Source organism: Pongo abelii, chromosome 19 (genome assembly GCF_028885655.2).
Source record: "Pongo abelii isolate AG06213 chromosome 19, NHGRI_mPonAbe1-v2.0_pri, whole genome shotgun sequence".
Taxonomy (NCBI): Eukaryota; Metazoa; Chordata; class Mammalia; order Primates; family Hominidae; genus Pongo; species Pongo abelii.
The window spans coordinates 50,570,798-50,582,986 of record NC_072004.2 but is presented as its reverse complement, the minus strand read 5'-3'; the positions used below and the strand labels follow the sequence as shown (position 1 = coordinate 50,582,986).

Below are 12,189 nucleotides of genomic sequence, written 5' to 3'. Positions count from 1 at the left end.
GCTGGAGTGCAGTGGTGCAATCATGGCTCACTGCTTCCTGGAACTCACGGGCTCCAGCAATCCTCCTGCCTCAGCCTCCTGACTAGGTGGGACTATAGGCACACACCACCATGCCTGGCTAATTTCTTTGACTTTTCTCTAGAGACAGGGTCCGCCTATGCTTCCCAGGCTGGTCTCAGACTTGTAGACTCAAGTGAACCTGAACCTCCCACCTCGACCTCTCAAATTGCCGGGATTACAGGTGTGAGCCACCACACCCGGCCTAAATTTCTTATGTGCCATGGGACTGCAAAACGTCATTATTAGGGGCAGCCGGATGGAAGGTGTAAGAGGACACTGTAGTGCCTTTTGAATATTTCTGTCTAAAATCTAAAATCATTCAACAGGAAACATTTATTTTAAAACGTGAAGGTGGTTATCCTTCCATGAGTTTAAAGTACAAAGGCAGGCTCACGGTGTCATCAGAATTCAGAACGCTGGTCGTGGGGCTGGGGGTACTGGGAGGGGCTGGGCATGGTTGGCTTTGTGATCTTGGGGCTGGTGTGTTCCATCTCTGAATGTCTCTCGAGCTGCACACTTTCTTAATAAATTTTCATAAGTTTAACAAAAAATAAAACGAGGATGGGAAGGTTGCTTGGGTTGTTAAGCCTTGGGAAATTATCCAGCCATGAGCCCTGGCCCAGATGCTTCTAGAAACCTGGAGGGAACTGAGAACTTTCCAAGTGGAGGCAGCAGAGGCAAGGCCCTGAGGTGGGAGTGCACTGCTGCTCGTCCCTAGCTCTGAAGGGGGTGCCCTGGTTGGATTCAGTGCTGGGTGCACTGCAGGGCCGGGAAGTCCATGCCCACGTTGTGACTCAGTGCAGTGAAAGCCAATCTCACCCCGTCCGCAGGGTGTGAGCTGTGGTCACTGTGAGCTGTGGCCAGCTGGTCCTCCTGGGATATGGCACGGACCCAGCAGCTCTGTTCGAAATCATAATGGGGGAACCAAGGGCCCCCTACATCCAGGTCCGTTGGGAGGCGGGGCATGGAGTTCCACTGCAGGAATCTCCAGGAACCCTGAGGTCCTCCCTGAGCAAGGGCCGGGCTGGGTACACCCCGAGTGCCCACAGGGTAGTTGTCTTCGCGGACAGCCTCAGCAGGACAGGGTGTGGAAGAACGAGGTGCCCATGGCGGGGAAGCTGACCAAATGGGCCGCTGGAACCAGGCTGGTGGGCCTAGAGGGGCCTGCCTGTCCCCCTTGCAGAGGGTCTTCCCGCCACGTGAAGCCGGCACAGGCCTGGATGCCGAGGACCCTTGCTTGGGTTTGGCTGAAAGGAAAACAGACGCGGTCAGCGTCTCCAGTGAGCCCATGCAAGCCTTTCTGGGCTGGGCCCTACCTGCCTGCATCTCTGTAGTCCTCAGGGTCTCTGTGTGGCCCTCGTGGCCTGACACTGAGGACACGCCTGTAGTCTGCTGATCCCAGAGGGAGGGGTGTGTGCTGCCTGGCGTGGGGAAGCTGTCGTGGCATGGGGGGTGGCTCCTGAGACTGCCCCCAGGATTCAGACTGGCTGGGGGCTTCCTGCCACACACCTTCGACCCAGGGCTGTTGGGCCTGGGATATGGCCCCCAGTCAGAACTCAGGTGGGAGGGGCCTTGGATGTCACCCAGCCCCTTGCCACCTCACATGGGGACCCGTCTCTGCAGTGGGTTTTTGGGCCCGGATGTGGGACACCCTCTGCCCTCCTGGGCTGCCCAGTCCATGCCAGGACTGACCGTTCCCACATCTGGCTGAACTCTTGGCTCTGGCTCTGGGCCCGGGGTCCCACCTGTGCCCTCTCTCTGAATGCTGTGGGGGTCAGGGACACCGATTCCCTTGTCTCCCTGGCTCAAGGCTTGTTGTCCTGGCAACCTTGGAGGAGCCTGCACGAGTGAGGGGCCTCTGCTGCTCTCTGAGGCTGTGGGTGCTTGCAGGGAGGGACGGGGTCTCCCCCAAATGGGTCTGGGCTCATCTAGTTACTTTGAGGGCCCTGTGAGGGGGAGAGCGAGACACCGTGGAAAGTGGGAGGGGGCTTGTTGGAGGGTCTTGCCCACATCCCCCTCCTGCGTGCACAGCACGTCCAGTATACAGGCACTGAGCGCCTGACCTGAGGACCGGTGGGCCTCCTGTACCTTCTTAGAGTGCAGGAGGAAGAGGAGGAAGAAAAGGTGAAGAGGAAGGCCCAGGTAGTAGGGTTGCGGGTCCCGGGCACTCCCCTACTATTGACTACCCCAGAGGGTGACATGGGAGGGGACATGGCACTGGGGCCCACCTGGGGGTGGCAGGTCCTCCTGCTTTCTCGTTAGTTTCTTCATAGAGGCCCTAAGATGCTTGAGCACAGTGTCATCATCCCTGGCCCAGGTGTAAATGAACAGGTTCCGAAAACGTGCCCACAGGCCACACCTGGATGTCTTCATGAGGCGCTCTAGGGACAGGGTGGATATCAGGCCAGGAGAGTTACCTGGGAATGGTCACAGCTCATACCCCGTGGCCACTTCAGTCTCCCACTGGGCGGTGCCGGATCCTTTTGTGGCCACCCCAGGCATCCAGATATACACAGGAGACTGTGGCTGGGGGCGACCTGGGCAGGGAAGTGCGCACCACACTCTGGACTTTCATCTGGGTCATGTGGGGGATGGACTCGGTGTCACAGTGTCCTGCCCAGCCCCCCTGGCCAGACCTCCCTCTGGGCCAGAACTGAGGATCATGAGGACAGGGTGAGGAAGCTGCCCTCGGGCCAGTCGGGGTCTGACCCCAGGGCTCCCCAGGCCCCACTGGGCACACGTAGACTTACTCTGCTGAACCTTAAAGGCAATGCTTGTCATCGGCATCAACACCTGTTCTCCTTCCAGCAAATAGACGTCCCACAGGCGCAGGGTGAGCCCGAGAGAGATCTGTGGGGACAGCAGGTGTGAAAGAACCTGGTCCTTCCAGGCTGGGGCTGGTGGCTCGAGCTGCGCACACTGGGGCTTCAGTCTCCAGAGTCAGTGACCTTCCCCATGAGGGTCGCCTGAGCCCTCCAGGACGCTCGGTCAGACAAGGTCTTGCAGCTCCTCATGGGGGGCACTCATTTGAGTGGGGATGTGGCTCCTGGAGAGAGGGGCTTGCCCAGGGCCTGAGGCTTCCCTGAGCCCTCTCAAGTCGGGTCCTGGCCCAGTCTGCCCATGAGGCTGGGCCTGAGCCCCAGCCATTTCACTGGGTTGACCCCTCTTGGGCAGAGGGTTTTCCTTGTGTGTCCTTTGGGGACCCGCCTGAGCCTCCTGTGGGCTGGGAGTGAGCCATACCCCCGGGCTGGGGAAGCAGGGCACTGCAGGGTAAGGAGGGTCCCTGAGCCAGGGTCTCCCTATGCCTCCTTACCCCGTCAATCAATATCCGGATAAGGCAGCCTAACGAGGAACACTGCCCACATAGATCTTCCTTGTCCTGATGGAAGCAACACAGGTGCTCAGGCCACTGGGCTGCCCTAAGAAACTCCCTCTTCCAGGGCCTCTGAAGACCCTTCCCCTAGTGCAGAAAACTGGGCAGTGTCCAGAGCTCCCCACAACACTGTCACCTTCCCACGCTCCCGGTGGACACACTGCCCTTTGCCCTGCTCTGCAGGAGCTGGGCCCCCATTCCTGTGCCTCTGTCTCCTCCAGGAGGAGGAGGAGGAGGAGGAAAGGAAACCAACTCCCAGCCCATGGAGAACCCGACGTCCCAGGTCAGGCCCTGGCTGGGACTCAGCCAGTCACCAGCCCCACGAGGGGCTCCAGCTCCCCTGCTCCTACAGCCCCACAGGAGGCAGGGCCTCTGGGAAGAGCCGAGGGGACCACAAACTCACCTGATGCCACATGGTCTTGGGTTGTGACGTGGGTACCACATGCTCCTGTAGGTCTTGGAGCCCCTGGACTATCCCGCCATTTGGGCTGTGAAATCCTTAGAATCCCCCAGCCCATCATGAAATCAGAGCGTTCCCCCAAGATGTGGAGCCATCAGCTGCAAGAGCTGGGCAGCTGGAGAGGCCCCCAAACCCCAAGGCCTCCCACCCTCCCATCTGGTGACCCCACCATGCGGCCTTTACCCTGGGGAGGTGGGGTGGGAACATTCCCTGGAGCCTGGCTGGAGGTTCTCCTGGAGGCCTCCTGGGCCAGGGTGCAAAAAGGGCAAGCCTGACTTTGAGGCCACGACAGGGCGGCCAGAACTGGGTGGGTGCTGGGCTTCCTGGTCATCTCCTGGAAGTGGGGTCAGGCCAGGGAACAGGGGATGGGGAGATGCTGCCACCTGGGCTTGGTCGGCCCATTCGTGGGCACCAACAGCAGCAGGAGCCCGGGCAGCTGGAAGGCAGGAGGACTCTCAGGGAGGGGAGAGTCAGCTGCACAGAATCAGAGCCGGAGGGTGTGGCTCCAGGACACAGAGGGTGGCCACGGGGAGGATGAGATGCCCTCTGCTGATGGGGATGAAAGGCATCTGATTTGGGCTTTGGGGGTCAGCCGTGGACTCCTGTGGGACCCTCAGCAGAGACATCCTAAAGTCTCCCAACAAGCTGGTGACAAAAGGAGGGTGCCTTGGCTGAAAGCTGTGATCACCTGGCCAGGGTAGCCATCCCCATGTCTGGCTGCAGGAGGTCCCCGGGGCAGCTGTTCACTTACCCTGCAGAGAGTGCCTCTCACTGGCCAGCAGCTGCACCAGTGCCCAGAATGCATCCTCCTCAGGCAGGTAAAGGAGGAACAAGGCAGCGATGTGGCTGAGGTCCCTGCAGTAGCCCACCTCCTGCAAGAGCCAGAGTTACCATGGAAGGACATCACCTGGGAGGGCTGAGGTCACCTGGGAGGACTCATGTCATTGGAGAGGGCAGAGGTGACTGGAGAGGCTTCCTCTGAAGAAGAGGCTTCCTCAGGATGCAAATTCATTTCATGACAAGAGCCAAGTCCATCAGGCACTTCAGCACCTTGTCCAAAATGTCTGCCGATAGCACCATCCTGTGTGCGATGCTGCCAAGCTCCTGGGCTACGGGGCAGCCCCAGGAGGAGGGCGTCATTTCTTGTTCTGAGAAGTGGTGGTCAGGCCCAAGTGACAGCAGGAGTCAAGGCCCTGACTCCTTTGTGTCTCAGCTTGACCCCTTGAGACCACTCCCTTGCTTGGAGGTTTATGCCAGTGGTGAGCTGGAATCCTACCTCCTATATCCTGGTGGGTCACAAATACTAACTTTAAAAGAAGCAACGACACCCCCACCAGACACCCACTCCTGTGAATATGGAAATACGGCCCAGGAACCTCACTGCCGGGAATACTCACCGGGTTATACTGCGAATATGCCAGGAGGATGTAGAATAGTTCCCGCTGCCTAGGAAACAGGGAAAAGGGGCTATGGTTTGGTTTGTGCAGATGCTGTTAGTTTCACTTTGTCTACACAGCCTAACAGCAAATCCTATTTCAGGTTCAGATGATTCACCAGATAAGCAGTGAGCTCTTCAGGGCCTGAGACTGTTGAAGAAATGTTTCAGTAAAATCCCCATCTGTGACATGCAAATAGCCCAGTTGTACAGTGACTTGCCTGATCCTTTTCACTCTGAATGATTTTTTTTTTTTTTTCAGTTTGCACACACGCCAGTTCAGTCTGTGGGTGTACAGTTCCTCCACGGTTCCAAACCAATGTGCAGAGTCTCCCGGCCACCACCGCAGCCCCTCCTGGAGCGACTCCTTCATCCTCCAAGTCTCCAGGGTGGCCCCTATGCACCCACCCTCTCCCCGATCCGTCAGCCCCTGGCCACCCAGACTGCTTCTCAGTCCCTATGGTTTGGCCTTTTCCAGAATGGCCTAGGAATGGGAATCCTACTGTGGTAGCTTATTGGGTCTGGCTTCTTTCCCTTAGCAAAATGCATCTAGGATCCACCCACATTCGTGCGGGCATCACTGGCTCCTTCCCTTTTCTCACTGGGTCTTCCGTTTGAAGGGAGGACCAGCCTTGCTCTCCCCATTCCCGTGTTCAAGGCCGTCCCCGAAGGCTCCCTGTGTGAGTGACGAGCAATCAAGCAGTGAACCTGGCATGCAGGTTTCATGTGGATGTCAGTTTTCAAATCAGTGGGTTCAATATCTGTGACACTTTGGGGATGCGTGGTTCAAGTAAACTGAGCTTTGTGAGCCACTGCCCAACTGGCTGCCAATGTGGCTGTGCCATGTCATGTTCCCAGCAGACCTGGATGAGAGTTTCCAGGACCCCTAATTCTCCTAGCATTTGGTTGCTGTCATTGTTGCCTGGGGGGGTGGAGGGCTCATGGGCCCTCTATCCTGCCACCCTCCTGTGGGTCCTACCATGGGTCCCCATGGGTCAGGGAGAGCACCTTTCACCATTGTTTATGATTTTCTTTACTGTCTTCCATCTCCTCAGGATCCTCCTGGGTTCTGGCCCCACATGTTCCAGTCTGACCCAGGGCTTGGAACCAGGGAGGTGCTCGGTTCATGGTGCCGGCTGCTCCCTGGGCCAGGAGAGCTCTTGGCAGCTCTGTCATCCCTCCTGGGTGACCCTGGCTTCTGCTCCAGGGAAGCCCCCATCCCTCTTGTTCACTCCATCTCCCCTGGGGCCCTGTGGCTCCCGTAGGCTTACTTGGCTCCATATCGATCCCTGAAGAAGATATGCTTCCTTAAGGTCCCGCTTACGTCCAGGTCGATCTGGTGGATGTGTTCAGATGACCTCTTGCCCTTCTCTTTCATGATCTGTAGGGCAGGGCCAAGAGGAGGAAGCAGCCTCAGAACAGATGGAAGACTCCCTGCCCCCAGTGGCAGTCAGCCCACAGTCAGCACTTCGGGAAGAAAGGACAGAAGGAAGGTTTCCTTCTGCAGAAAGCTGCATTTTGGCTTGTTACTGAAGCCAGGGAGGGTCACCACAGCTGAGTTTGTCTGTGGTGACTGTGTAACCATATGTGCCCAGGGTGTTCATCTGACCTTTGCCCCCAGCCCCCCAGGGTGGTCTTGACGTTCCCTCCAGCTGGAGACCTGGGCCCCTGACACGGCCTGTCATGTTTGTTGTGCTCTGGCTGAGCGTACCTTGTATTTTCTCGGGTTTTTCAACTTGATTTCCTGAATGTTCAGGAGGACTGACCACACCGGGCCCCGGATGTTCATGGGAATTCCCTTGTACACTCGATCTATGAGCTGTGGGCAGAAAACAATCTGGTGTCCCAGGCCACAGGGTGACCCCAGTGGGGACCAGAGCCCGGGGATTCTGGAAATTGTCGGTTTTGGCCCCATGATTCCTCAGTAGAGGTGAAATCAAGTTGGGACAGGGTCTCCCTTCCCAGGACTGAAAGAGTGGATGGACACTCAGAGTCGAAACTCTGATCTGAACCTTTTCCTTCCTTCGGGTCACCAGAGCATCCCTAGCCTTGAGCTCTGGGTGGTCCCAGCCCTAGATTCAGATTCCCTCCCAGCAAGGTGACGCTTGCACGAACAGGCAGGAAATCTGGCGACCAGGCCTGCAGTCCTCCGGGTGAGGACAGTGTGCCACCCGCCCTCTGAGAGGCTGACGGTGCCAGGCCACAGCCATGGGTGCCTGTCCCCTGTCTCTGCAAAGAGTGCTTCCAGGGGCCTCTCCCCCCACACATTACTTTTGTACTGTGCTTATATGTCTCCCATTCTCCCAGCATTTTCCTCCACTTGCTCGTCCGTCTCATCTCCCGCCGATTCTGTCAAATGAGGCATGTTGGAGTTAGCGGAGCTGCCAGGCTTCCCAGAGCCATCCGCGGATGCTGGATCTTGGGCTCTGGAGCCCTGGTGGGACCCAGCTGGAAGGAGCTAGGGAAGGGCAGACCTCAAGGGCTGAGAGCCTTTGAGCAAATGAGCACCAGTGGGCTGACTTGGGACCTCGGGATGTACCATCCTCAGGGCACAGACACACCAGTCTTAGGTCCCAGCCTCTAGGTGGGGTCCTGACACAAGCATGCAGCCACCCCCAAGCCAGGACTGTGGTTCTCCTTTTGAAAATTTTATCAAACTGCCAAAGTTAACAGCAACCTGGGGTCAGGTCCAGCAGGGACTGCTGCCCCTCCCAGTGACAGCGTGTTGCCCTCACCCACCACCGCCCAGGCCGGCTGCTTCCTCTGCCTCACCGACCACACGCCCAGTCCCTACATCCCTGGACCAGCCCCTCCATGCATCAGGCTCTTACCTTCACCTCCTGTGCAGCCAGAGGAGGCAGCTCCGTCTCACTGTAAGGCAACCCAGGCAGAGCTGAGGACCTGCACGGGGCCTGGAGCCGCCCCAGCCCGGGAGCAGACCCCTAGAAAGCACTGGCTCTGTCCCTATCCAGCTCAGGGCTCAGCCCAGGAGAAGGCACAGGGAAGGGAGGACAAGGGCCTTCCTGTGGGTCTGACTCCCAGGAGGGGCAGGACCTGGGAGAAGAAGGAGTGCAGGGACAGCCTGGCCGGGGTTACTGGGGCCCCTGGCATGGGAGGCGGTCAGGCTGCCCAGTGGGGCTGCCCGCCCTGGACTCCAGGTGGTGCTTTCTGCTGGAGCTGAGAAAGGTTAGCCCTGAGATGGGATGGGGGTCGCCCACAGTGGGCAACCGGGCCCTGACAGGAGTCCCTCAGGGAGTGACCACATCACCCCACCAGGGTCAAGGGACCCTGCCCTGAGACCTGCCCGGTGTACTCTGGGTGTACCAGGGGCCCATCCCACTTGACAGCCCCAAGGCCCTTGCAGGTTCTGACCTCCCAGCATCCACCTGCCTCTCCCTGCACCCGAGCCACACACCTGTGTTTCAGAAGTGGCACGGCTCATCAGCTCCCTCCCACCCTACCTCCGCAGGGATCCTCTGTCTCTCCATCTTATGATCCCTGAGGGATGAGCTCCTGGCTGGGCTCCTCTTACCTGGCCCCAGATCCCTTCCCAGCACCAGACCCAGGGTCTTTAGCCACAAGCCCTGCTGCCTCCCTGGCCTCACCGTGAGATGCCCAGAATGGGGCCCTGCCCATCTTCTCCCCCATTCTCCTAGGGCTACAGCCTCCATTGTCACCATGCCTTTTCCCCTCACGGGACAGTGAGGGCTGTAGCTCTAGGGGAATGGGGGAGAACAGGGGCAGGTGGGCCCTCAGAGACCTGCTGGACAACAGCCTCGAGGCTGGGCCAGGCATCCCCTCACCCTGTGGCCACAACCCTCGGATCTCACTGGGGTTGTCTCCAAGTAGACAGGGCAGACCCTCAGGCTGCCCCACTCCTCTTGTGCTCACTTGCCGACAGAACTGCTGAGAGCCCAGGTGCCTGACCTAGCCCAGTCTCCATTCCCACCGGCTCCCTAGATGGGCCCCGCACCTCTGGCCTAACAACAACCTCGGGCTGGACCTGCAGGAGAGCCAGCGAGGAGTTCTGTCCCTGGAAAGGAGGTTGACCCGACCTGGCGAGACATGTCCTGCGTCAGAAAGGCCTTTCTAAAAGCAAACCCATCCCTGAGCTGAGACAGGTGCTTTAGGGGTGAGGGGAGTGCAGAGGACTCACTGCAGAATTCCAAAGTGATCAATGTTGCCGTAGGTTCCAACAGGCACAGGCCCCTTGTCCTCTGGCAGCCGAGCTCCGTGTCCCTGTAGCCCAGAGGGAGCTTGCTGAGGGGTCCAAGGTAAAGGGTGCAAGGGCCTCGGGGCATTGGCCACCCGTCCCTGCCCTGTGCTCCTAGGGAGCCCAGGACCCTTTGACCAGGGCGCACTGGAAGAGGCCTCCCTCCAAGAAGCAGACCGACTTGTACCTTTTCATATTTCATAATGATGTCCTCTCGCTCTTGTGCCCACCAACTGTCCGCGTCCTCTACCGTGTCCATCCTGTGAGACAAAATTGTCTAAAGGTTACACTGTACCTGACAGCTTCGGAGAACACCTGAACCACTCCTGCCGGGCTCCCAGATGCTGGCTGGCTGCGTAAATCCCATTCTACTGCCACCCCCAGGTAAAAAGGGGCCAGACCCAGTGGCCCACAGCTGCTCGAGTCTCTGGAGTCCCAAGTCCCAAGCAGGGGTGGGCATCTTCCCAAGGACTTGAGTACAGTGGGGCCTGGACAGAGAATCCTGTTGTCCCCAAATGCCATGAAATGGGGGCACACCTGCCCCAGCAACTTGAATGGTTTCCACCTGCCAAGGGTGAAGGGCCCATGATGGGCTGTTCCAGGGATGTGGAGGCAGACTGGGGTCAGTGACCAGAGGTCTCTGTACACTCGGCCTCCTGGGATGCTCAGGGCCACAGAGATGCCCCGTTTCCTACAGGGAACAAGATCTCTCCTGACTACTCGGTTCTACTCCGCTCATCACTTTGGCTACCATGGCCCTTCAGTCTGAACAGTGAATCCACTTTAGGAATAATGCCTGTTGAGCAGGAGGGTGTTCGGTTTGGGGATGAAAAAGATCTATTGTACTCATGGAAACCACGTCTCTCGCAGAGAGACTGTGGAGTCCACCATTCTGAGCTGTCCCTAGAGGAGGAGGCTTCATTTTCCTGGGTCACTGAGGAAGAACAGTGGGTCCTTGGTCCTGGAGAACACCTGGATGGACCGTCCCTCCTGGGAATACTCGGGGCAAAAGGAGGGCGGGGCCTTGAGAGGACCACACGGAGCAAGAAATACCTGGGGAGAACCCTAGTGCCTGGACCCCTTTGAACAGAAGGGAAGATAGTCTCCCCTCAGCCAGCCCTCCAGGGCTCCTTCATTTTCCACAGCTGCCCAAGGGCAGCAGGCTCCCCCAGACAAGGGACCATGTGTGTTCAGTGGGGCCCACAGCGACCATCAGGACCCAGCTTAGGGCACAGAGGTGTTCTGAGGACCGTCCTATTCACCCCACCCACAGTGGATCTATACCAGTGGCTCTGCCAGGACCAGGCTCTGCCCCATCGGGATCGGAAACCTGGGCAGATTTGGGATCTAGGGCAGGGAGGTCACAGGGTTCAGGCCTGAATTCCAGCACAGCACACGGCAGGGCTGAGAGCAAAACTCAGGGTCACGTCTGGATTCCCAGGCCGGTTACTGCCTCTCTGACCCCAGACGTCTCATCTGTCGAATGGGTACATTTGGGAACAGCACCCACTCTACGAAGCCACCATGAGGACGAAAGAGCCAATCGTCTACACGGGCAGTGTAGTACGGGCGCCTGGTGAGTGCTCAGGGATGACCCTCCTCGGTAGCTGCCCCACAGACGCTAACACCGCCCACACCGTAACCACTGTCCCCAAGTCAACCTGGAGGGAAGAGAGCAGGTCACACTCACCTGATTCTGATGAATCAGCTGGCCTGGGTTATGCCTCTCAGGGAGAAAACCTTTGAGTCCACAGAGCTGCTCACAGATACCACCGCCTGTGTGTAACTGCTGTAGAACACTGAGGCAGGCCAGAGAGCGGATAGGTGCTAAGCACCAGTGACATTCTGAGGTCATGGCACGCATCACAATGGGGCCTTGCCCGGGTCAGCAGGGCCCATAGTCAGGGTCCTCCATGGCCTGAGGCGTCAACATGCCTGCCTGCGATGTGTTTGTGCACGTGCGTGTACACGTGTATGTGGGTAAACACGTCTGTACACGTGTGTGTTGCTTCTCTGGCGAGGCCTGGCTGCCCCACTCATGTGTGCACCCAGTTCCTCATCACTGTCTCCCCCGAGGCCCAGGGCCAGCATCAGAGCATCCATGGGTGCTCCCTAACTTCAGCCCTCCCTGCCCAGGGTGGTCCTGGGATACACATAGGGGTGGAGGGAAGTGACTGCTGCTGTTGGATCTCAGAATACAAAAGCTAATACTATTACCTAATGGTCTTTTTAGTGTCTCTAATGGTATCACTTCTTCATTTCTGATATTTTAACTGGGTATTTCTCTCCATGACCCTTGGATACTCTAGCTAGAGGATCCTGTGGGGAAAGTGCAGGGCACACACTAGGGGCTCACTCTTCTAGACATGTTATCTAAAACCTGGTTCAGCTGTCCTTCCATGCAGGGCCTAGGGGATTCCAAATTCCAGGGTCCAGAAAGAGCTTGGGATAAAATGAAACTTCAAGGGGGCAACTTTGACCTGGGCTGAGTCTGCCTGTGCCATCCAACTGGAGTCTCAAGTCCTGAGGCAGGACGTCCAGATGCCCCAGTGCAGGGTCCTCCTGATCAACACCTGCTCCCCTGTACTCATCAGCAACGTCACCCACCCTACTCTCAAAGCACACTTGGCTCTCGTATCCAGGAGCTC

General features: G+C 58.1%; 1 protein-coding gene across 3 annotated transcripts; it reads right to left on the bottom strand.

The window, feature by feature from the left end:
* Positions 1–370: 370 nt before the first annotated feature.
* On the bottom strand, positions 371–12,125 carry LOC129051357 (TBC1 domain family member 3G-like). 3 transcript variants are annotated; one of them, XM_054536732.2, is made up of 15 exons: positions 11,232–12,125; positions 9,729–9,801; positions 9,485–9,567; positions 8,160–8,199; positions 7,600–7,677; positions 7,040–7,147; positions 6,600–6,709; positions 5,291–5,339; positions 4,645–4,765; positions 3,837–3,931; positions 3,374–3,439; positions 2,811–2,910; positions 2,289–2,441; positions 866–1,307; positions 450–822 (listed from the first exon to the last, which is right to left on the bottom strand). In XM_054536732.2, the coding sequence occupies exons 2-15, from the start codon at positions 9,798–9,800 to the stop codon at positions 690–692; spliced, it is 1,650 nt and encodes a 549-aa protein (XP_054392707.2). In that variant the 5' UTR covers position 9,801; positions 11,232–12,125; the 3' UTR covers positions 450–689. The 3 variants fall into 3 exon arrangements, with proteins under 3 accessions (XP_054392705.2, XP_054392706.2, XP_054392707.2); XM_054536730.2 differs by having other exon boundaries at positions 371–1,307; XM_054536731.2 differs by lacking the exon at positions 11,232–12,125 and having other exon boundaries at positions 371–1,307; positions 9,729–9,892.
* Positions 12,126–12,189: the final 64 nt, after the last annotated feature.